The 25393-nt window shown below is 34.4% G+C and overlaps 1 protein-coding gene across 1 annotated transcript in view; it reads left to right on the top strand.

Moving 5' to 3' along the window:
* Positions 1–25393, top strand: part of LOC127546533 (cadherin-13-like) — a 633923-nt gene that overhangs the window by 238504 nt on the left and 370026 nt on the right. The window contains exon 2 of the mRNA XM_051973593.1: positions 1348–1459. Coding sequence (XP_051829553.1) covers positions 1348–1459 — 112 coding nt within the window. The remainder of the gene's footprint in view (positions 1–1347; positions 1460–25393) is intronic.

The following is a 25393-nucleotide window of genomic DNA, read 5'->3' on the forward strand; positions in this document are numbered from 1 at the left end:
AGCTGGGAAGATATGATGGAAAGCATGAAGTGACAGGGGTAGGACCTTGGACAATATCATTGAACTGGCTGAATTATAGGTTATAGTTTTCTGTTTGCCAGAAGACACTAAATAAATGTAAATTATTTTACATGCTGCCTACATGGGATGTAAGCTTATAAAGGATTTGGAACAGATGTAGTCATAACATGTTATCAATATATGGAAGAGTCCCTTAAGAGGACTATTTCAAACTGTAGTTTCCTAAGATGAGTTGTTGTCAGACTATGATAATGTAGTCTACCAAGAGGGACAATAGTGTCACTACTTGCAACTATAGTCTTCTATAGTAAGGAGTTAATGTTATGTCTGATTTAGACTATAACTTTATACAAGGAGGAGATAATATGCTAATTTCAGACTGTAGTCTTTGAAGAAAATAAAAGGATGTGTCTATTCGCATCCTTCACCTTCTAAACAGAATGTAGTAATACATGTCCATTTCAGACTGGAGTATCTTTGCTTCTATTATTTTAGTTAGGGAATGTTAGAAAAGGATCATTTCCCTTTTTCAATTCTTTTAGTATCTCTGCATTGTAGCTGTATATGTATATCCTCAGTGGCAATGCTATCCAGACCTAGCTCTGAATTTAGATTATTTAGAAATGGAGCTAAGTTCAAATCTTAGTTATATTATTTACTATCTGAATAAACTTGGAAAATCACTTTATTTCTCTTGATCCCAGTTTCCTAATCTGACAAATGAAGGGATTGGGCTAGGTGAGCTCTAAGGTACAATTCTCTTTGAAATCTTATATTATATCTGTACTTGATGATTTTGAAAATATTGGTATATAGAACTTGGACTTAGTTCTCCTAGGGTAACTATACATTTCAAGGATATCCAACAGTGGGGAAAGCTCTGCATGAGGTTCCCTGTAGGAGACACAACCCATGAAATGACCACACTTGTTTCTTTCTTGCCAGGATAAAAGTATCCCTTTGCTTGTGGAAAAGTGAATTACACTGAAGCTCAAGTATGCACAGGAGTTTTTGGTTTACATCCATATTTCAACAATGAAATTTATAACAAGAAATTGGTGAAAATCTTAGCAGATACAAAATTTTGCAAAAGAATTGCCATTGTTGCTTCATGATATTTGCCACATCTGTTTGATATTGGTACATTTTCCAAAATTCACTGCCAAAAGAAGATGCCAGCAGTCTTGAAAGCCATTACCACACACCTCTTCCTTTGAATATGGAATTAAAACCTAAAATTTCTGTGGAAATGCACAAGTCTGGGGGTAACTGCTGTGAAAAATGAATCAATGGATGTTAAAATAGTCCTTCCCTTTGTTTCCTCAGGTGTTGCTGCTCACATTTGCAGAGGATTTGGAATGCATCCCTGGATTTAAGCAAAAGATATTCCGCATAGAACAGCCAGCTGAATTCTTTGAGGACCAGTTGATTCTAAACTGTAAGAAATATCGAATGAAAAATCTGTTACATTCTGTCTGTACTCCTATCAGAAATTTTCACTTTTAAGGGCCTCTTGGATGCATCATTGAAAAATAGTTTTTTGGTTTTTTTTTGATGGGGGATGTCTTTTTTAGAGAGAACAACTTGTTTTCTCTGCACATTTCCTAATACTAGGACTTGGCCCCTGTGAAAGAGTTTTGAGTTAGGTCTTTGTCAGGATAGATGGCAAGCAGAGTTGGTAATTGCCCTTATCATAGAAGCTTCATTCATTGGTCTCTTTTCTAGCATTTCATCCTCAGCTGACCTTTCCTGAAGCTATATGACAAGGAGTTGTTCTTTGAAAAGTAAATATAGATCATCTACCTGGGGTAGGATAGAGAGCTAAAGAGTGTAGCCTCTGCTTTCTCATTCATTAGAATTTTTGCCTTTTTTCCTGACCTTGGCATTAATGACAGTATCAAAATATAATTAAAAGAATGTTAGCTAATGTAAATGTATGATTTAAGAATTCTGAATTTTTTCTAGGTAACCAAAGAATACTTGAAAAGGTTCTATTTAACTTGCTGTGTGGTTTTATTCTTTCTTTTAAAAAAGTGTCTTTATTGCTGCATTAGAGACACAGATCAATAAAAAGCAAAAGTATTGCCTTTCAGAATATCAGCCACTCAAGGCAAATTTGAGTTAAATAAAAAAGTACATGGGTTCCATATTTAAAAGCTTTTGATCAAGAGAATGTATAGTTGTAACTTAAACTGGAGTATAACTATCATGCAACTGGATACATGTTCAAATGGTCATTTCTAATCCGAGTTCTCTTTTTACTTAATGTGAGTAGTAAGCTTGATTCAACAGTGAGCTGTTATTCAAACATGGGAGAGTTAATATAGGTATATTATGGACATGTAAGCTAAGATATAAAGATACTCCCACATATAAGGATACAATATGTACCTATGTATGCATTTATATATATTTATATACATGTATGGACATATATATTATATATATGGGTGTATATATGTATCTATTAAACCAAAGCAACTAAGGCTTGACCAATGAAATATCTTTTCATTTCTGTTTATTTTTGCCTTTTTCCATATATACAAGAATATCTATGTTGCTCACTATCCATCTCTTTATTTAATTGTTATATGTTTGGTCCAGATAGGTGATTTCATCCACGTGGGGAACTCCTGGTATGGAAACTCTAGCAATGCAAATTGTAACTGTGCTGCGACTTTTAGTTTTGAGATGTGTATGGGCAATAATAAATTAAACAACTTACCCAGAATCATTCAGCCAGTATGTACCCAAAGCAGTTCTTAAACCCAAATCTTCTTGAATAGAAGGCCAGGCTTGGCTTTACGCTGCCGGCCTGATGCTTACCAGGATGATGGAGGAAGGATGTTGATAATTCGAGCCAATAATGGAAAAATGTAGAACATACCTAACAACTAGATATCTGTGAGTGATTATGATGATTTGGCCACTGGAGAAATTTCTTTGGCTAGATATGTCAAAAAGCTCTCATTGTTTTTTACTCCTACATTCATCAGAATCAATATTCCAAATGGCATCTGTTCATAGATAGCCATTCTGCTGACTGTTCTGGGTTTTTAGCTATTATCCCAAATCACATCTATGTTAACATACTTTGAAATGTGAGGCCCACCATGAGTATGCAAATTAGGAGTGTTGATATGCAAAGCAGGTCCCTAACTGTGATTGCCTTTGTAATCTTCTCTACACCAAATAGCTTTTAATTCTCTACTGAGAAGCAGGAAACAATCCGACTTCAGGGGGATCTTTTTAATTTAAACTAGACCATACTGTACATTCCAATATCAAAGTTTTTTTTCTCTAGTAATTAAGTGGGTTATGGTTGTTGGTTCTGTGTAGGCTAGTTAACGCTAAATGGAACTATGCTAATTATCAATGTAGCACATTCAGGAGAAGGAAGTGAGACATTTAAAATTGTATATTTGCATGTGTGTTGGGTCAGCAAAATGAGACTTGGCCCATTCAGCAAATCTAGAAATTACTTCAGAGAAACTGTACTTAGCACTGAAGAAACACATGCATAGAGAGAGTCTCTTTGCCATTAGAATGACAACAGCAAAAAAAAAAATGAGATATATAGGGTATGTGCTTTCTGTGGTATGAATCATAGTTGATTTTGTCCAGAGCTCTGGGCATATTTTCATGAGTCAAGAAATATTAGTGGGGGTGTCAACTGAGTTAATGCTGTGAATAGTCTGAAGGTAGTATAGAATTGGAGAAACTCTAGCACAGAGAACTCCAGACATGGTTAGCTTTAAGACTGTAAGGGTTAGGTAGAGGTGGTTCCCTCTTATCAGTAACAACAACAAAAGCCTTAAGAAAATAGGAAATAGCCTGCTTCACTATTTGTGGAAAACATTTCTTTTTGTGAGCCAATCAAAACATATATATATACACACATAAATATAAATTTGATTTGATTTGATTGACTCATATACATACATCTATCTATTTATGGATGTAAATAATATAATTGTCTAATATAAAAAATAAACACATACACACTCGTAATCTCTGAAACACAATACTCAGAAAGGATTATAAATTGTAAGGACTTCTTTAAAATAGTAGCAGTGTAAAAAGAACATCAAATATTTAGATAGAAGCAGATCATAATCATGGCATTAGACTATGGTTTCCATAGAGCCTGATGTTTCACATCATTTATGAAAAAAAATATTAATTCTGTATATCAATCAATGTTTTAGTACTTTTTAAATACCACTTGTATGTTAGATACCAATGATTAAAAATATTAATAAATGAACAAACAAATGGTACTTGACCTTATGAAACTTATGTTTTATTTGGAAATGACAACATGTATATAGGGAAGTCTATATAAAACATATGCTAGATAAATAAAAACAAGAGTCTTTTTTTTTATATAGTGAAAGAATTGTATTGTTCAAGAGATACTCTCTATGAATAGAGAAGTATTTGGTCAAATACCTTGAAAGAATTAGTGTCTATGTTTTAATCCTATATTATGCTCCTGATGTGGTCATATCCTATTCTGAGGTTGTTGGATGCTATGACAATATTTTAGAACTGTGAAATCCCAAGAAGCTAGGAAGGTTTTATGATATACAAAACAATAAGGAACAAAGCAATAGGCCAGTTGCCATTTCTTTTCCTGCTAGTTCCCAACTGAGATTAGAAAGTATAATTAGGATTGGTAAGGGTTGGAGCCAAGATGGCAGAAAAAGGCAGAGACTCCCCTCCCCTAAGTTTTCCCCCAAACACTTCCCAACACCTTTAAATAAAGCTATGAAACAATTCCTGGAGCAGTATAACCTACTTAAGGACCAGGTGAAGTAATTTTCCAGTCAAAGACAACTCAGAATATCAGCAAGGAAGTTGTGTCACACCTGGGTGAGAGTGGAACACAGTCCAATGCAGAATGTGTCAGCATAGCCAGCATAGGCTGGATCCAGCAAACCAGGAACAGGCCTTGGGAATCAATAAATCAACAGTGTCAGTGGTGCTTCCATAACTCTCAGTCCACAGAGGGGATCAAACAACTGCTCAGAAGAGATTACAGGGGTCTTTTTGTAGCACTTGGGAAGGACTACATTCCTTTGCCCATATTCAGATCTGGGCATCAGTATTAGGTGGCAGGATGAGGAGGAGAAATAATACAGCAGAGCTTATTGCCACAATATAACAGGAATCCTCCTCACACTTCTAGGACAGAAAAGAAAGCTTGTGGTCACATGCAGAGTAGAGCACAGGTCAGGAGAAAACCTCTCTTTAGATCATGATACCTTGGAAGAACTGAAAACTCACAGGTACTTATTTGAAAATGCTGCAAAAAATTCTTGAAGCTTGAGACAGTGCATCCCCCACCCTCGAAGCATAGATCTACTTTAACAGAGTGTTAAAAGAAAAGAACTAGGCTAAGAAAGTGAACAAATAACAATTACAACAAAAACCGACTATAGAAAGTTATTATGGTGTCAAGGAAGATCAAAATGCACACTCAATAGAAGACAACAAAATCAAAGCTTCTATATCTAAAGTAATCCCAAGTAATCATATATATATATGCATATATATGCATATACATATATGTGTGTGTGTGTGTATACATATATATATATACATATGCACATATATGCAAGAAAACTATGAATTGGTTTCAGCACTTGGAAGAGCTCAAAAGAATTTTGACAATCAAGTAAGAGAGGTAGAAGTAAAACAGGAAGAGAAATGAAAGTGATACAAGAAAATCATGAAAAAAAATGAGTTGACAACTTAGTAAAGGAGATACAAACAAAAAAATGAAGAAAATAATTTTTAAAAATAGACTAGGCCAAATGGTAAAGGAAGTACACAAGCCAAATGAGAAGAATGTCTTAACAAGCAGAACTGCTCAAATGGGGAAAGAGGCATAAAAATTCACTGAAGGGAAAAAAAAAATTCTTTAAAAAGAATTGATGAAATAGAAAATTTGACCTGAAGAAAATAATTCCTTAAAAATTAGAATTGAGCAAATGGAAGCTAATGATTTCATGAGAAATCAAGAAACAATAAAATAAAACCAAATGTATGAACAAAAGAAGACTATGAAATATCTTATTGGAAAAACAACTAACCTTGAAAATAGATTCAGGAAAGATAATTTAAGAATTATTGAACTATCTAAAAGCCATGATCAAAAAAAAAAAAAAAGGTCCTAGATATCACCTTTCAAGAAATTGCCAAGGATAACTGCCCTTGTAATCTAGAAACAGAGGATAAAATAGAAATTAAAAGAATCCATTGATCCCTTCTAAAGGAAATCCCAAAGTGAAAATTCCCAGAAATATTATAGCTAAATTCTGGCACTCCCAGGTCAATGAGAAAATATTGCAGCAGACTATTGTATTGCAGCAGAGAAAGAAACATTTCAAATATTGTGGAGCCATAGACACAAGATTTAGCAGCTTCTACACTAAAGAATTAGAAGATTTTGTATATGATAATATGAAGGGCATTATCCTGTGAATATTAAGTATAATCCTTAAATTAAGTGAAATTAAGTATAATCTTTGAACAAGAAAATGTAAATTCAATGAAATAAAGAACTTTCAAGCATTCTTGATGAAAAGAGCAGAGCTGAATAGAAAATTTGACTTTTAAATACAGGCCTAAAGAGAGGCACACAAAGGTAAACAGGAAAGGGAAATAACAAGGGATTTAATAAGGCTAAATTGTTTACATTCTTACCCAGGAAGATACTTGTAATTCCTCAGTCTTAGAATGGTTAGAAAATATAGAAAGAGCACAGGGATGAATTGAATATAAAGGGATGAGATCTAAAAAAATGAAATTAAAAGAGGAGAAAGAAGAATTCACTGGGAGAAAGGAAAAGGGAGACTAGAATGGGTAAATAATCACATAAAAGAGGCAAGAAAGAACTTTTACAATGCAGGGGAAGAGTAGGGAGATAAAGGAGTGGATGAACCTAATTCTCATCAAAATTGAATCAAAGAAATAATAACATGCACCCTCAATTGGGCATAAAGCAGTGGTTCTCAAAGTCTGGTCCAGAGCATCCTGGGAATCTCTGAAATCCTTTCAGAGAGTCTACAAATTCATAATTAGTTTTTATTTTTAATGTGATCAATATAAATCAATATAAACCACATAAACAAAAACTCTTTGGACAGATCTTCAATCATTTTTAATAGGATAAAGATATTGAGAACAAAAGTTTGAGGACCATTGGCATAGAATCTGTCTTATAGAACAGGAGTAGAGCAGATAAAAGAAGGGAGTGATAGAAAAGAAAATACATTTGAGGAAGGATATTCAGAAGCAAAACACTTTTGAGAAGGGAGAGAAAGAAAATAGAATCAATGAGGGGTATTGAATAAAATAGAGGAAAATACAGTTGGCAGTAGTTACTCTGAAAACTTTTAGCATGCTTAATGCTTCATTTTTCAAGCATAGAAAGAAAGGAGTCAAATGTGCAAAATCAAAAGTCATTCTCCAATTGATAAATGATCAAAAGATATGAAAAGTTTTTAGATAAAATAATCAAAGCTATGGAAAACATGGAAAAATGTCATATGGTCATATGGAAAAATGCTCTAATTCACTATCAGAGAAGTGCAAATTAAAACAATTCTGAGATACCACCATGTACCTATTAGATCAGCTAATAGGACAGAAAAGGAAAATGGCAAATGTTGGATGTGAGAAAAACGAGACATTAATATATGTTTAGTAGAATTGTGAATTGATTCAACCATTCTGTAGAGTAATTTTGAATTTTGCCAAAAGGCTAGAACATCTTTGACTTAGCAATACCACTGCTAGTTCTGTATCCCAAAAAAGACTAAAAAAACAAAAAAGAAAAGGACATATATGTACAAAAATATTTATAGCAGCTCTTCTCTGGTGACAAAGAATTGGAAATTGAATGTCCTTCGTTTGAAGAATGCTTAAACAAATCGCAGCATGTTTTGAAGTTGGAATACTGTTGTGATATAAGAAGTGAAGAGCAGGATAATCTCAGAAAAAACTGGAAATACTTCCATGAGTTAATGCAAAGTGAAATGTACTGTGTACAAAGTAGTGACAATGTTTTAAGATGATCGGCTGTGGATTACATAGTTATTATCAGCAATATAATGATTCAAGACAACTCTGAAGTACTTATGATTAAAAATGCTATCCATCCCAAAAAGAAAAAAACTAGTGGTATCTGAATACATATTGAAGCATACTTTTTAAAAAATTATTTTTTTCAAGATGCTTTTTTTCAATCTAAGTTTTCTTTTACAACATAACTAATATAGAAATATTTTGCATGGCTATGCATGTATGAACTATATTTAATTGCTTGCCTTCTCAATGGGGGTAGGGGACTGGAAAAAGTGAGGAGGTAATTTGTAACTTAAAGTTTAAAAATGAATGTTAAAATTACTTTTCCATGTAACTGGGGTAAAAATAAAATACTAAATATATTCTAAAAATAATCATTTTTTAAAAAGTATAACATTATCTGAATTAACATAATAAGCTATGATATTGTGCCCCTAGTTTGACTTTTATATATTTTCTTATTCAGATTTAAGGTGAATGAAGCTGATGAGGTTTAGATTTAGGAAACCAAAATGAAATTAGGATTTCTGGTGGTCAGGGAATTAAATAATAAGGTCTAGTGTCAGGTTCACAGTTCAGGGAACCAAATAAAGAGGTTTGGCTCCCCTGCAACCCCTTGGGATTCGGCACATGGGTAGGAAGTTTTGGGGACTCCCTCCTGGAGGCACAGAGGTTCTCTCTAAAGGAATTTACAAATCCGAAAACCTAGATTGATAAAAGAGGTTTATTATGGGGATTGAAAGTAAGGTCAGATATCCTGATAGAGAGGCATAAAGTCTGATTAGGGAAATAGGTGAGAATAAAGAAAGAATGACACTGGAAAGAGTATTCCAGTAAACAGAGGCCCTTGACATCCCAAGAATGGAGCTGGCATGTTTGGAACCCCTGCAAAGAAAAGCTTTTAGTTTGGCTTTTTTATAATGGGAGCTTTGGCTACAAGCTGAAGGGGGCTCGTGGGTGGAGTCTCAAGTTGGCTCTTCACTGGGTTTCAGCTTGAGCTAGAATTTGAATTGAATTCAGTGAGTTTCAGGATTGCACCAACCCCACCCAGATAACAAGGGTGAAAGTGTCCCTTGGGGCAGGGTTCCTTATTGAGGCAGAGTTGAAGGAGATTTTCTTCTTCAAGGATTTTCAGAGTTTCAGGGTCCCCTCTTTAAAGCCTATTACTTCCCATTGCTTCCCATTATTTATGTTCACAGGCAATAATAGTTTTCATCATTTTTTATCTTCCTCCTCAAATCTATTGACTCATCTTTTCAACTTATTACAGTCCCCTCTACATTTTTATTTGCCTAATATTATATTCAGTGTTCACTTCTATGCATCTTTTCTTTAGTTCTATCTAAAAAACCTTTTTTTCACATCCAAATAACTCTTTATTCTATTCTCTCTACTATAGCATTTGATTTTGTCTTTAAAAGTCCATTTTTCTAACAACATATGAGGATCAAAATTCAGCATCAGACTTTGTTTTTGATATGTCTAAGGGAATTCTTTCATTATATCTTTAGTAGTCTGTTTTAGGTCCTACCTATAACTCAAAGGAAAAAAAAAAAAAAAAAAAAAAAAAACCTTTTCATCTCCATATGGAAAGTGAATTGAAGAATTTCAATTTTGTTTCCATTTTCACAGTGAAAAGTGTGTTAAAATGAAATGATAATCTGAATTAGGACCATAGGAGAGATTAATCAGACATTCACCTGATTCCTGATGGTTAGCGATTTTGGTAAAATTTAGAGAGGATATAGTTATTGATTCTCTGCCTCTTATCATCTACCCTATGGTCTGGTAACATGGCAAATTATGGAGCCACCTCCGTGTAGTTTACTGATTATCATAACAACAATCTCTCATACTGAATCTCAACGATTCAGTAATCTTTGTGGTACTCTCTCTCAAGCACAGTTCTGGCATAGAATTGGTGCTTAATAAACAATTACTAACTGATTGGTTCCTCTGCCTTCAAACACTGGTCTATCCAATTTCTGTCTATCCTTCTAGACTATGAATCTTTTTTTCTTCTGGAAGAAAACAACTAGTTCATATGAATCATTGACTTCTAACTCATTTTGTTCTTGGATTTATTGTTGATTTTTTAAAAAGGGTTTGTTCATTCTCTTTCTTTTTCTTGTGAAACCAGTATAGTTTTTAATGTCTGTCATGCACTCTCACATCAAGGAAAAAGAACCTCAATTTGAGAAAAAAGAAGTATTATTAGAATGGGTGTGAGTAACTGATGGAAGAGAGATTGATATGAGCTGCAGCTAACTTGGGATAATAAGGGAATGATATTTCCATTCATATTCAAGAAGTGAGTCTTTTGGTTTCTGACATGTGCTGCTTTGGACATGAGCTCTGGAAAGAGGGAAGATAAGAGTATTTCCACTGTGGTGTTCATTCGCATTCTATTAATAGCCAAGCTCATTTTTGCTTTGTAGTTCAGCATAACATCTTTTCATTATTGTATTGAGACCCTGCCAGTTTGTCTTTGACCTTCCATTACTCCCTTTCAGTAATCCTCTTGCATGATCTTTCAGTAAGCCCCTGGAGTGATCCTAGTTTCCATGAGGACACTCTTCAGCTGTGTCACTATGACACCACCCTCACCATAGGTAGGTCATAACTGACCATTCAATTAATCACATTAATCATGTTTGTACTTAACATACATGAGCCATGACTTTTGAGGGTATTTTTAATTGACTATAAATCAAATCATGAATCTGAAAAATGAAGGCAATTAATGAAAAGGCAATAGGTGCTGCGGCCTGCATGATAACCAAGAAGAAAAAAAAAAAAATAAAACACTTTGCCAGTGAATTAAATGTCCAAACAAAAGCCCTTTTGACCCTTTTGAAAAGATTTAATTTGGATGCTAATGAATAGATGACCCTTCCTGTCTGGGAGGTGAGAGAATTCATGTTTCTAGGTTCAGAATTTCTAGGGATTGGGGCTCCACATCCAGGTACTTGCCTTGTGTATCCATTTCTCTTTTTAAAAGGGGGAAGTAAGTTCTTTTCCACTTTCTAGTCTTCATTAACCAGTTTGCTTCTTGATCAAATGAAAGAGATTAATCAACTTAATTATTGGAATAATTTAAAGTTGTCTTTACTGTGTCATCAAAAGGACTGAATTTAGTTTTCTACATTTAAGTTTTGTGTTTCTTCCTATTCAGAGTGAGATGAGCAAGAAATGTTTACTCATTGAGACCCTCATGCTCCCACCCTACACAGTGACTGAGAACACAGATATCTTAGACTGAAATAAAGTTAAGATCTCAATAATTGAAGTGTTATTTATTTTTTATGGGTAGGTAAAGTCAATATAGTTTAAAAGTGACAATTTTATCTAAACTATTATATTTATATAATTCCATTCCAATTCCATTACTAAAAAATGTTACCGAGTTATTGAATAACAAAGTTTAATTAGAAGACCAAAAGGTGAAGAATTCCAAAGAAACAACTAGGAAAAAAAATATAAAGAAAGCAGATTTGGTAGTTTCAGACCTTCAACCATATTATAAATACATTTCTTCCCTTGTAGTAATTTCTCAGTTCCCACTACTCCATCAAGTATCAACCAACAAAGCTGAAGTTAAGTAGAACAATTATGCAGGGAATTTTCTCTTCATTTATTGTCCATTGGTCCCAGTAGTCCTTCATAAAATATATATTTATGATTATCTATTGATAAATCAGTTCCTATCTTTATGAGGGATCCAATAAGCTTAACACTAAAATGCATGCTATGAAATAAGGACAGTTTCTGCTGTAAGTAACATAAAACTAATAGCTGTAGACAGATTCATAATATTGTACAACAAGCATTTATCAAGCACTTGCTATGAATAGAAGCTATGTTGGATGGGGATAAAAAGTTGTAGCTAGACATAATACTTGTTCTTAAGATGTTTATGAGCTTATGTGAGAGGCAAGATGTGAGTTCAAATAAAAATAATATAAATTAGAAAACAGTTGCCAAAGAGCAAAGATTATGAGAGACTTGAGTGAAAAAAAATTAAATTATAATTTGTCATTAGGTTTGGAAATAAACATATATTTATCATGAAGGGGGAAGGAATAATAAAAAGGCAGAAATCAAAAACTTCTGGGAAAGCTAAATACAATACCAAAATTACAATACCATGTACCAGGATCCCCTTTGGGAAAATAGGAAAATAAAGTCCCTAAGATGCGACGGTCATTTCCAAGGAATCTGGGAAGTACCTTTTTGCACTGAGAGAAATTCTACTTCTTTTGACGCTTGATTCAAGACACTTTTGCCATTGTTACAATGTCTACTAGTTACTTTCTGGGATCCAGTGTTGGCTTATAGAGTGCTTCATTTCTCTCTCTCTTTTTTTTTAAACTAACTTTTTATTGACAGAACCCGTGCCAGGGTAATTTTTTTACAACATTATCCCTTGCATTCACTTCTGTTCCGATTTTTCCCCTCCCTCTCTCCACCCCCTCCCCTAGATGGCAAGCAGAACTTAAATGTTAAATAGATATCTATATCCTAGATACAATATATGTGTGCAGAACCGAACAGTTCTCTTGTTGCACAGGGAGAACTGGATTCAGAAGGTATAAATAACCCGGGAAGAAAAACAAAAATGCAAGCAGTTTATATTCATTTCCCAGTGTTCTTTCTTTGGGCATGAGTGTTTCATTTCTCATCACAAAGTTCACACATCTTGAACCTCATAGAGTTGAAAGGACCTCAAAGCTATCCCTAACTTTTATATATATATGTGTGTGTGTGTGTGTACGTATACATATACATATATGTAGATATATTCATACACATATGCATTTATATATATATGTATACAAAATGGGAAAAAATTCCATAGAGGTAATGTTATTTGCACATAAAGGTAGTAACAGATGTAATATCTTAACTCAAGTCCTGTGACTAAAGAAGCAAAGCTCTGTATCCCAATATGGTAATCTTCTGTGATTCTTCACAGCTATACCTGAAGCTACACCAGATACCTTCATTAAGTGCAAGCAACTCCAATCTATGTTACATGTAAAAGGTAATGTTGTTTAGATGGCATTTAAGATTTAATTTAACTCTAAATCTTATTAGCTATGAGTCAAAGAACAATTGGATAGCATGACTCAAATTAGGTTGGATGTTAGAAATAGAGGGAAAGCAATCACAAATGAATTTGGGCCAAAAGTGATGTTAAAATTCTGCCACTGATAATTATTGACCTATAAAATCTGGGCTGAATCCCTTAGTTTTAACATATGTCAAATGAATAGATTAGACTAGATTAGGAGTCAGCAAACTGCAGCACATGAGTCAAAGCCAGTCCAAAGTCTATTTTTATATGGTGAGTTGAGAATGGTTCTTAAATTTCAAAACACAATAAAACTTTATTTTAAAATATTAAAAATATATTCTTAGCTTCTTGGCTGTATTCAGGTAGTGAGCTGGATTTATCCCAAGGTTTATCGTTGCTGACCCCTGAACTAGGTTCTCTGTGTTTCTATTGAGGTAAGTTGGCATATGAACTTATCTAGTAAAATACCTGAAACCATTTTTAATGTTTTGTTTTTCATTCAGAGAGCATTTGGATATCTTCTTTGTACTCCTATTTGAACTTGTTTGGGGGTTTTTCTAAGATATGTCAAATAAATCTCATTAGATGGTAAATTCCAAAAGGGCAAAAACTATTATGTAGTTATAATAACTATAATAATAACTAGCATTTATATAATGCTTACAATTTTAAGGCACTATACTAAGAATTCTAAAAATATATTTTTCACAACTACCCTGGAAGGCAGGTGCTACTAATATCCCAATTTAGAGAAAAGTGATGCAAACAGAAGTAAAGTGACTTCTTCACAGTAACTTGTCCAGGATTCCATAACTGGCAAGTCTTTGAGACTGTATTTGAATTCAGTTCTTGCCAAACCAATCTCTGTCTTCTCCTTCAACTTGGAAGGTGGGCCCTATACTTAATATGTGGATGCTTAATAACTTCTTGTTGAATTAAGTTCTTGACAACTTTTTGATACAAACTATTTTGATACAAAATATCAACGTGGTCAAAATAATTTCTGAATAAGACCATTTTTTCAGTTAGTATTCGGGACAATCTGAAGAAGAGAGAGGTAGAAAGACAAAAGTGAAGAGGATATCAAAAAGCTGCCTACATGCAGATGGGGGATATAATGGATAGAACTCTGGGTCTGCAGTAAAAGTTCAAATTAGACCTCATTCACTGACTATCTGTGGAGACTGGGCATGTCACAACCTCTATCTGCCTCAGTTTCTTCAATTGTAAAATGAGGATAACTGCCTCGACTTCTCCAGTTTATTGCGAAGATCAAATGAGATTTTAGCATGCATAGTCCTGACATATAATGGGCACTTTTTAAACTTCCTTTCCTTCTTCAGGTATGGCTGAGGTGGACAGTTATTTAATATGAGAGCCTCAATGAACACTCAACACTCTTCAAACATCTTAAGGGACATGACATTGTCTTATAGGAAGTAAGAACTAAGGAATGCCACTGGGGAGATTTTGCCTTAGAATCCAGCAGATGATTTTTATTGGGAGTCTAACCTCAGGTGCTAGTTTTCTCTTCAACCCACGGAGCCCCTTTACTCAAAGGTTCTAGATTTGTTTTATATCTATTTTGTGACTCTTTCTTCAAGGTGATTGAGTATGTAAGAGCACAAGACATGTATATGAGTTGCTGCCACTTTAAAATATTAAAACCACATCAATCAGCCTCTTTAATAAGTAAGGCATCAACATACAAATTAGGAAGAAATTAAGTATAAATTTAAATAGTTTAAAGAGGCATCAGGATCATATTATACTGTAACCGATCAAATCTACACACATTTTAATGAACGTGACGCCCTCTGAGTGTCCTTTCTTCTCTATTTTCCATGGGGATTGATATGGTAACAAGAGTAAGAATGTAATACTTGGAAAAGACCCCTTGGAATGATTCTGAGAACTCAGCTGAACACTAAATGGTAGTTTAGTGTTCATCCCCTCTGTTGGGATGAGGACTAAGCCATTACTATCAATTAAATAGTCAAAGAGCTTAAGGCCTTAGTGGTATCCATCTAGTAGACCTCAGGGAGTCAGCGACATAGTATTTGCTAAGATTTTAACCCATGCTGACTCTTCTTTAATTATTCAAGATCTTGCAATGAGGACTTTGCCTCCATTATCTAGACTCATTGCAAGGTCTGGTATATGAGCAATATTGCATGTAGAAGTTTTTCTTCCTGAATTGTTTTTTTTTTTTTTTTTTGATGGATGAAGTAAAAGAGATTAATGAAGAAATTCCAGTAATTTAGTGGGATCTCTAGACACTAAAACTAATCACCCTAGTGATCTACTAACCATTAGTTCCTGTTCTCTACTCTCTAATCACATAATAGGGAAGTCCCTGTTTCCTACATGGGGCACACAGGTGGCTCAGTGAGTAGAGTGCTGGAACCAGGAGGATCTACCTTCAAATCTGGCCTGAAATACTTCCTAGCCATGTGATCGTAGGCAAATCCCTAACCCTGTATGTCTCAATTCCTCCTCTATAAGAATAACAGTTCTTTTTTGTTCAGAATGTTCTCCTAGAACTAAATGAAGATTTTTTTTTCATTCTATAATTTAATTTGTTTCATCTTATTGTCTCATACACCATTTATGACTATCTCCAATCTTCATACTTTCGTCCTTCATACATAGTTTTGTCCTCCAACACACACAATTGTCCCCATACCTAGAAGGCACTCCCTTCTAACATTTGCTTGTTATGGTGCCAAATTTCCTCCAGTTCTCAGTAGAAAGAGCACTTTTCATTTGAGATCCTTCTTAATCTAAACCGTTCCACCTCAGCTTAATTTAGTGCTTCCCCTTCAAAAATTATCTTTCATTTATTTAGTATATTTATTATTTTATTTAACTTGTATGACATTTACATATTTGAAAGAATATCATATTTCAGACAAAGAATTATCATCTGGATCACCAGCCCACTATAGCAGAAGGACAAGAGTCCTCTGGGTGACTTTTCAGCCAGCACTATCATCTCAAACTGCAGTAGTTTCTTAGGTGATGGCCTCTGAATAATTTGTCAAGCTCCATCTTCTTAGAGTGCCTTCCTTCATTCTTGCTTGGGAGGAAGTGAATGTATGAGGGAATGGCATGACATCCACCAAGGTTCCAACCTTTGCAATCATTTGCTTTATACTCAGTGGAAACCAAAGCATGCAGCTGACAGCTGTCAGTCTTTTGGATAGATAGCTACCCTCCTCACTATGCATGTCAGCTAATTATTATGACCTTCAGAATTATTGTTAATGAAGCCTGATTTTCTTGTTTATATCTATGCATTAAATTAACTCTCCTGGAGATGGGAAGTTTGTAACATTAAGGGATTAATGTTTGAAAAACAGAACCAAGGTTAAACTAACCCTCAGAGGAACAGAGTTTGTTGTGTAATACTTACTTCCCCCTCCCTTTCCTTTTTATTTTTTCTTCTCCTTTTCCTTTTTCTATGCTTCCTTTATTCCTTGGATAGATGAAAAGATAAGAATCTCTGGCAGTATGTATTCATTGATCATTAGATTTGTGTTGTATTATGACCTTTGAAGTTTCTTCCAATTCTGTGATCCTGTGAGATGACTATCTTACAAAATGATATATGATAATTGTACAAAAGATGCATAAATAAAATGCTGTTGAGCTCTAAGATAAGGAAGAATCACTAATGACTAGGGGAGGGTAAGAGGATAATGGATAGTTTCATAGATGAAATGACTTTTAGGTGAGATTTACAGAATGGGCAAAAATTCAACAAATAGGGGAAAGAGTTTGGTGGAAGATGCTCCTAGTAAAAGGAAAATTGTGAACGAAAACATACAGTTTAAATAATCAGGGCAAATAAATATGGAAGTCTGTGAAATAGTCTAGTTTGTCTATATTTGTGATGTGATTTTTTGAATGAGTTCTTGAATGAGGTCCTTTAGCACTCCTAAATTATAATTCCATATGTCAAAATTCATAGCTTTTCATAAATGCATTATTATGTAAGATTCAGTTGTATCCCAGTAACATAGTCAACCTGGCTTCTATTGAATATCCTACAAATTCTCCAGATCATGGCCTTGGCTAAGATATTTTACTTCCCGAAAATTCATTCTGTAAAGGGGATTGTTATTACCTATCTTTGACAGGAACATTAGAGTAAACAGAATCATTATATTAAAACTAAGTTGCTGGAAGAAATGGAACATGCATTTTTTTGCAGTTACATGAGGATAAGGTACATACGCGTGCACACACACACAAAATAATCTTTAATAATGTAGATTAGAAGCATAGATGTGATGTAACCAACTTCCTACCTGCTTCCTAGGAGCTGATTATTAAAAATATTCAGTATGAGAATTTACATCTTAGAAGTTGGCTAGTGCTTCAAATCTTCCATTGGTTTATTGTTTTGTTGATTGTCTAGATTGGAATAATAGATAAAATGTTAGTAATAAAAATTAAACTTAAAAAGTGTCCTGTCACATTGTTTAACATTTACTGCAGTACTCTTTTTCAGAGGTAGTTACATGTCAGCTGTCACTGACTCCAGTTCTGTAAAGAAAGAGACCGTCAAAAAGTAAATTAGAATCATTCATTTACTTTAGCAATTAAAACAAGAACTCCTTGAGTTAAAGGGTTGTTGTTGTTTTTTTAAATTAGGAGGGTACTTGATCAGTTTCTCCCACTCGGTTTAATTCTTTGGAGGTAAATGCATCTTTAAATGAGTGAAGTCTGAACTAAGTAGGGAAAGAAGAAGGAATTTCATGCCACAAAACTTTCATAGCCATAGATTTGTTGAAATATTTATAACTTGCTTGAAATGAATGGGATGCTTGAGATCTCCAAATTTATATTAATATGGGAATGATACTATGACCATTTTTAGGTTAGAGTGTTGTGATAACTCCTAAGATAACTTCTTAGATTTCTCTGTTTGTGCATGAAAGTCCCATCTAATATGACTTAGAAATGCTACCTTCTTTCAGGATGGTAACAGGTATAGAGAAAACGGTTCATCCCTTTCCTTCTCTCCATATCTACACCTGGAGATCCTTGAGTATGGGAATTGGTAGAAGGCAAAAAAAGTATGAGAGCAAAAGATTTATTTAAAATGAACTAACAGGGTTCACATAGAATGTGTAATTTCTGACATCATATTCTTTCTCTCTCGTAGTCCTATTAGGCAAAGTGGAGAGACCTCAGCTGCTTTTAGGACTAAAAAGAAGCCAGGGACAATTAAAGTTTATAAGACAAATGTCAGTCATCTGGTTGAATAGTGAGTCTTCTGGGTTTATCTAACTACTAGATGTGTATGCTTCTGATTTGTTCCAATAATCAACCTCTCCATTATTTTAAACAAGTACCCAAACTATTTTAATCATCTACTAAATGCAAGGAGAATAGACATGAATTAATCTCCTAAGGGAAGGAATCAAAGGTCTTATAGAAATGATTATTCTGTCCCAACCCATCCCCAATTCACACAACTTGGGCTTTTACAAGTGAAATGTTAACTCAGTTTTTATAGGAGAGGAGGGGATTAACATAAAATACACAGAGACCCTAAAAAGAATATAAAGACCTTACTTAGTCAAATGAATTATGCATAAATGTATGTATGCATATATTCCAGCAAGCAATATTGATTCATTTACATTTTTCAGAGTGAGGAATAGTACTTTCAATTGCAGGCTTCTAAGGAGCATAACTATATCATTTTATTAAAAATAAGAAAAGGTCCAAAATTATAGACAATGAAGGCATTTCAACAATTAACGGATTTTGGAACTTTTCTTTTTTTTCTTTTTGTTTTTTGATATTTTTGACTTTGTCATCATGGTTCTGCAGATGAGTATTTAGACCATGAATATTTTGCTAGGATATGATAGTGCTCAGGTGTATATTTTGTGGTACAATGAAGTAGGAAGCATTACACAGGAAAAAAGTGGAAATGTTTCAGCTCTTGCCTCTTACTACCTGTGCGACCATAAATTGATTAATCTTCCTGAACCTCAGTTTCCTCATCTACTAAATGATTTGTCTGTACTATTGTATTTGGCTTCCAGATCTCTTCTAGATCTGGTTCTATTATTATACTCCATAGACCAAGAAACACAATAATTTGGAACATTATATGAAAAAAATTCCATCAGTGTTAAATATAGTTGACCCAAATATTAACAAAATGGAATTGGATGACAATCATACCTTAGGTATAATATCCTACTAAATGAATTGGAAATCCTATTTACATAAGGGAGAGGGACTACATGGAAATAGTCCAGTTCCAAGAAAGTTTGAAAATCTACTTTAAGAATTAATTCTACCCGCCTAGGACTCTTCATATTGGCAGCTGATTTGGTAGCCAGAAAAGGTCGTCTGCAAAGAATAGGATATTCTGAGAATTAAGAGCCGTTGGACGGAGATTAGAAAGTCTAGTTTCTCTAGCTAGAAGAATGAGGAGATATAACACAAGAGCAGTGAGTTAGGACAAAGTGAGCCTCCTGCAGTTGTCTGATCTACCAGACAAAGCCGGATATTGAGTTAATAGCAGCTACCTGGTGACTGTAATTTCCAAGCCCTAGGAGGCACATTAAACGTTCAAAGGCCAGCAGAGGGATAGAAGAGGAAGTGATAGAAGCCCCAGTGAGTCTATTTTCCCCACATTCCATTTTGTCAGTGTTTGACTCACCTAAAGTTAACACTAATAGAACATTTGCTCAGAAATGTCATCACCGAGAATAATGTGTTAAATTTAAACTCTCCAAAGGCTCCAATTCATCTGTTATAAAATTGAAATTGAATCAACACATCCTTAAATGGCTTTCACAGTCAACATCATCTAGGGTATATTGTTTTCTCAGCCTGCAAGCCCTGTACAACTTTTGGACTCAAGGCCTTTGGAAACTTTGGTTAGCAGTTTATTTTATACACTACCTTCCCAGTCACAAAGTAAAGTCCAAACCTGGGGGGGAAATAAATGTTCCATCAAATACTTCTTTTCTAGTCAAGCATAGTGTTAACAAGGCAGCTAGATAGGACAATAGATAGAGTGCTTGGCTTAGAGTCAGGAACACACATCTTTCTGAGTTCAACTCTTGGTCCCAGACACTCACTAGATGTGTTAACCCAGGCAAGTCACTTAATCGTAATTGCCTTAGTCTCCTCATCTGTAAAATTAACTGAAGGAAAAAATGGTAAACCACTCCAGTATCTTTGCCAAGAAAAACCCAAATGAGCTTATAAAGAATCAAACATGATTTTAAAATGACTGAACACAACAAATGATATTAACTTGAAGTCTCTCTGAGAAGTAATTTTTTTCCTTCAAAAATGATGACTGATATGTCTTATGTTAAATTCAGATAATTTAAATTTTGCAATGACTGTATATTGAATTTTGTAACATAGCATGATAGATGTAAGGATAAGAAGGGCATCAGTCCATCTTGCCCAACTTACTCATTTTATAAGTGAAAAAGCTGATGAACAGAGAACTTAGAAAGTAATCTTTGAGTGATAGTGTTTAGTGTCCCAGAGACTTGTATGTTAATACATAATTTTCCTAATTTCTCTTTTTTTATAATCCATAGTTTACTTCAAGGTCCAGCTCCAGTACTGAAATCTATTTTAGATCTTTCTTAGTATTTATTACCCATACCTCATTTGCTAGTGCTCCTCATCACCTTCTGTTTTCTATAGAGTTAGGATTGGACTTGTAAAGTCCTTAACTCTTGGGTAAGTAAACTTTCTCTTCAAATTAATCTAAGCATTTTCTCTGCAACATATAATCTTAGACAGTTCCCAGAATACTATGAGGTTAAATAATTTTCCCACAATCCTGTATCCAAAATGTATTCAAGATAAAACTTGAACCCAGGTCTTTTAAAATTGAGACTAGCTCTCTATTTATTGTATCACTCATATTTCTCAGCTTTTTAATATGTAATTTGTGCTTCTGTGTATATACACATAAGTGTATATACAAGTAAATTTATAAGTATATATATATATCTATAAACATTTTTATAAATATTATGTATTTCCATATACTTATTACATATATGTATATATATACACATACAGAGAAAGAGAGAAAGACAGACAGAAAGAGGTGAGACAGAGCAGAAAAAATCAGAAGAAGGGGAAGGAGAGAAGAAGAAGAGGAGGAGGAGAAGACAGAGAGAGAATAAGAAAGAATGAGACAGCGAGAGAGCGAGAGAAAACAGTTCAACTTGTTCAACAATACAACTTGTCTCCTGGCTAGTCTATGTTGTTTGAGGTGGAGGAACTATTTTCACTTCTTTGTATTCCTAGTGCCTGGCACATAATAGGCACTTAAATGTCTGACTTTTTAAAATTCATCACTCCAAACCCACAGTTTGAAATCTATTTTCAATAAAAAGTAATACAACAGGTAAAATTGTGGTGGTTATTTTTGTCTCATATAATGATGGATTTTCTAACATCGTATTGCTACCCCCATATTCAATTTTTTATAGCTATTAGATTTGAAGCTGTATGAAAATGGATCAAAAAAAACTGATATGAATTTTTCTTGTTTCAGGGATCTGAGAAGATCTTGAGAATACATTATACTTGTAACAAAACTCAAAAACCGACATTAAAAAGGGGATTAGTTAATAGGGTGGGGTATCTTAGTAAACTGAAGTAAAGATTTCAAAACTCCATTTAAACTAAAGCTTATTCCTTCTACTCATAGAAATGTGGCAGCATCTAGTTTAGCAGATTAATCAATGAACTACCATTTTTGAAACTATCAGTCAACAAGTCAGTCAATAAACATTCATTAAGCATGTACTTTGTGGCATCCATTCCTAAATACTGAAAATTGAATTTTACTCTAAGTCATTGGTCAAGTGGATAAGAAAGACTTGCATAGTTGAGGTAATTAAGATAGCACACTAACAATCAAGGAGCAAGCATTTATTAAATGCCTAGTTTATATTGGGAACTCTGGTAGACTCTAGGAATACAAAGTCAAAATTCAATCAGTTTCTGACCTCAAGGAACTTTTATTACATTGAAATCTTAAGGACTACTAAAAGAAATAGTTAAAAATGAAACTTGTATCCAAGGAAAGGAACTTTTCCATGCCCATCTATATTTATCATAGTTGGATATCAACTTTAGGACCTTAGAAGCAGAAGGTATAAAAGACATAGTCTTTGGACTCAAGATGCTGGTCATCTAATAAACAATGCTAGTGAATACATTGCTTTTTAGAAGATGCTGGTCGAATAACAGTGAAGCAGACGTAGGATTATTATTTCCTGGAATTTTACTTTTATATCTTTGAGATGCTGGGGCTTTAATGACTCCTCTAATAAAGTTGGCACAGAAACTCAAGATGTGAGAATGTTAATACTTTTCCAATAAATCTACCCATCCTAACGCTTCTGGAAACATTGGTTGCAGATTGCAATTTTCCTGCACCAAGATCATTTCCCAGCATCTTGATGGGACATGACTGGTACTAGCCATTATGGACACTAGCAATTAATGGCAAGCAGGAATAATCGAGAGAAGAAATGCCTAGTCCTAGGAAACTAGAGCTGTCTGAAACATTCACTGTCTATTTTAGTATTAAAAGTTAGCAAGGAAAAACAATTTTTCCTCAGGGTATTGAAGAGTTTATAGTATCCCCAATGGACAGAAGATAAAATCTCTGTGAATTGGCATAGGATGACCATCTTTTGACAGAACCCAGTTATTGTCTCCTCGGCTCTAACTATACAAGTATTATTTCATTTTTTTAAATTAATTAATCACCTAGTTCAAATCCAGTCTCGGATATCTATTAGCTGTTTGACCCTGGTAATGTTACTTAACCCTGGTTGCCAAAAAAAGATAATTTTTCTTGCCTTTTAAAATGATTAATAGAAAAAAAACTTGAATCCTGGACCACTGCTCCCAAAATTCAAGGATTATATTCTAATTTCTGGAGAGGGATCATTGAGGTCATTGTTGCAAACTAAAGGCTAGCAAGAGCCAGGGATAGGTGAAAATCCTTAAGGAGGTAAAAGCAAAAGGCAACTGTCAACTTAAGGGACTGAAGATTCTTTTCTTTAAGAATCATAGGGATATTTAGCCTGAAAAAAGAGAGAACTTGGAAGACATGATATCTACCTTCAAGCATTTGAAGGGTTGTCACAGGAAAGAGATAGTAGACTAGTTTCGATAGGTCTCAGAGGACAGAACTTGGAGTGAGGTATAGAAATTGGGAAATAAGAGAAACAAAATGAACTTTCTAACTATGGAAGGAATCCAAAATTGCAATAATCTGCCTCAGCAGATAGCAGTCTCTCTCTCACTAGAGGTCTACCAGTTGTAAATGCTGGCATCCCAATGATTCTTTGATTTTGTGGGACACTGGGAGCCCAGGGCTGGGCCTAGTTCCAAGCAGTAGCAACTGGGGAGGAATCCCATTGAGAAGGGAAAGTTTAACTCAGCATGCAAGAAAAACATCTCATTTAGATGCAGAAGTTCTGGTCTGTCTGTTTAAAACAAAAATGGTCTCCTTATTTTAGTCACACCTCATCTAGCAGAGGGGAGGACCCCCCCTGGGCACAGTGATATATAATATTATCACCATAATTTGAGAATGTCATTTAACATTGCATATAGAATAATAGCAAAATCAAAGCTAGTCAAAAAAATGCTTTGTTAGTTCCCTATATGAAATGATACATTTACTGGGTTTTCCATATCATTAAAGCACTGAGCCAATATTGTTAATTTAGTTCTAGAAACCTCAGCTATTTTATTTAAAGTTCAGTATTATATACATTATGCCAATTTCAATAGCTGTTTTCATGGACCCTGTTATACATAACACAATGATTTCTAAATGTGCTTCCACATTGGGGTTTACTAAAACAAAAAAAAATCCAAAATTTGACAATTAAACATCAGATTTAATTCAGTAAGTAACTACAACGTGTTATCAACAGGTAAAAAGAAGTTAACCACTAAATCAGGATTCTGAACTAGACTTGTGGCCAGGTCATCTGGGACTTTTGGGGTTCAGAAAATGTATATAGAGCTATCTCAGCTAGAAACTAAGCTTCAGGGACTATAGCTAATGAACTATTCTGGGGAAGGAGGCTTGTGTTCTAAAACGTAAGAAAACCTACACAAACACATATTTCTTGGCATTATCCTTCATTGGCAGGTCTCCCTGGAAATAAGAGAAAATGCAGAAATAGCTGTATGCAACTCTTCTAGTAAGTTTGCCACGGTATAAGCATTCTCCTAAATACGCTGAGAAAATGAGTTTGCTCTGTTCAGTAACCTAAAAGCTGCTTTTAGAACTGGATGAAGGGGTCCTATTGGCTGGTAATACCCTATAGTGATTTTTTTAAAAGAAAATGACATCCACAAACATAATTTTTGCATTATGGGTATTATCTGCTGTTGTGTGATGCTAAAATAATAAGACAGTTTTCCATGCATGCAGTATGAGAGTTATCTGATTAGATAACCCTTCATGTGAAAAAAATTGAGGGATTTTTAATGCATTTTTAGTTTAATATGACAATGAGTGGAGGTAGCCTGAAGATGCCTATGAAATCATTGATAATGGAAACTTACTTCTGATGTGGAAAGTTCTTTTACTGATGTAACAGTTAGTCCTCAGCAACTTAGACTTTTAGAGAATTATTTTGATTTGTTGAGGGATTGATTAATTTGTGCACAGTCAAGTAACTTTAATGAATATCCAAGGCAGGACTTGAACTCAGGTTTTCTTAACTTCAAAGCTATTCTACCAAGATGACTTTTGAACAGTGAAACATCTAATGTGACCAAAATTCTTATGGAGGAAAATCCAATACTAATGAAAATTGAGCATCGGCTTTACAACTGAGAATCAGCCTGCAACATTGAGGTCAATTGAACTGTCCAGGAACACATAGCAGGTAGATATATTAGGCCTGGGGCATGAAGAGTCTGAGCCCATTTGTGTTTTCACTGTCCTAAGTTGCTTTTTGTAGCTACTTGGACATCATGGAAATAGCACATAATTGCCATGGTTGGTCTTTGAGGAATTTATGTTCCCATCCTGCCCAGAAACAAGAGAGTCAGACAGTATAATCATTTGTCACACAGGGTCATATACTTGCTTTAAGGCATCTTGATGTTTTCCAGGAACTGAAGGCCAGGGACCCTTATTCCTACAAA

This window comes from Antechinus flavipes, chromosome 2 (genome assembly GCF_016432865.1).
Source record: "Antechinus flavipes isolate AdamAnt ecotype Samford, QLD, Australia chromosome 2, AdamAnt_v2, whole genome shotgun sequence".
NCBI classification, from domain to species: Eukaryota; Metazoa; Chordata; class Mammalia; order Dasyuromorphia; family Dasyuridae; genus Antechinus; species Antechinus flavipes.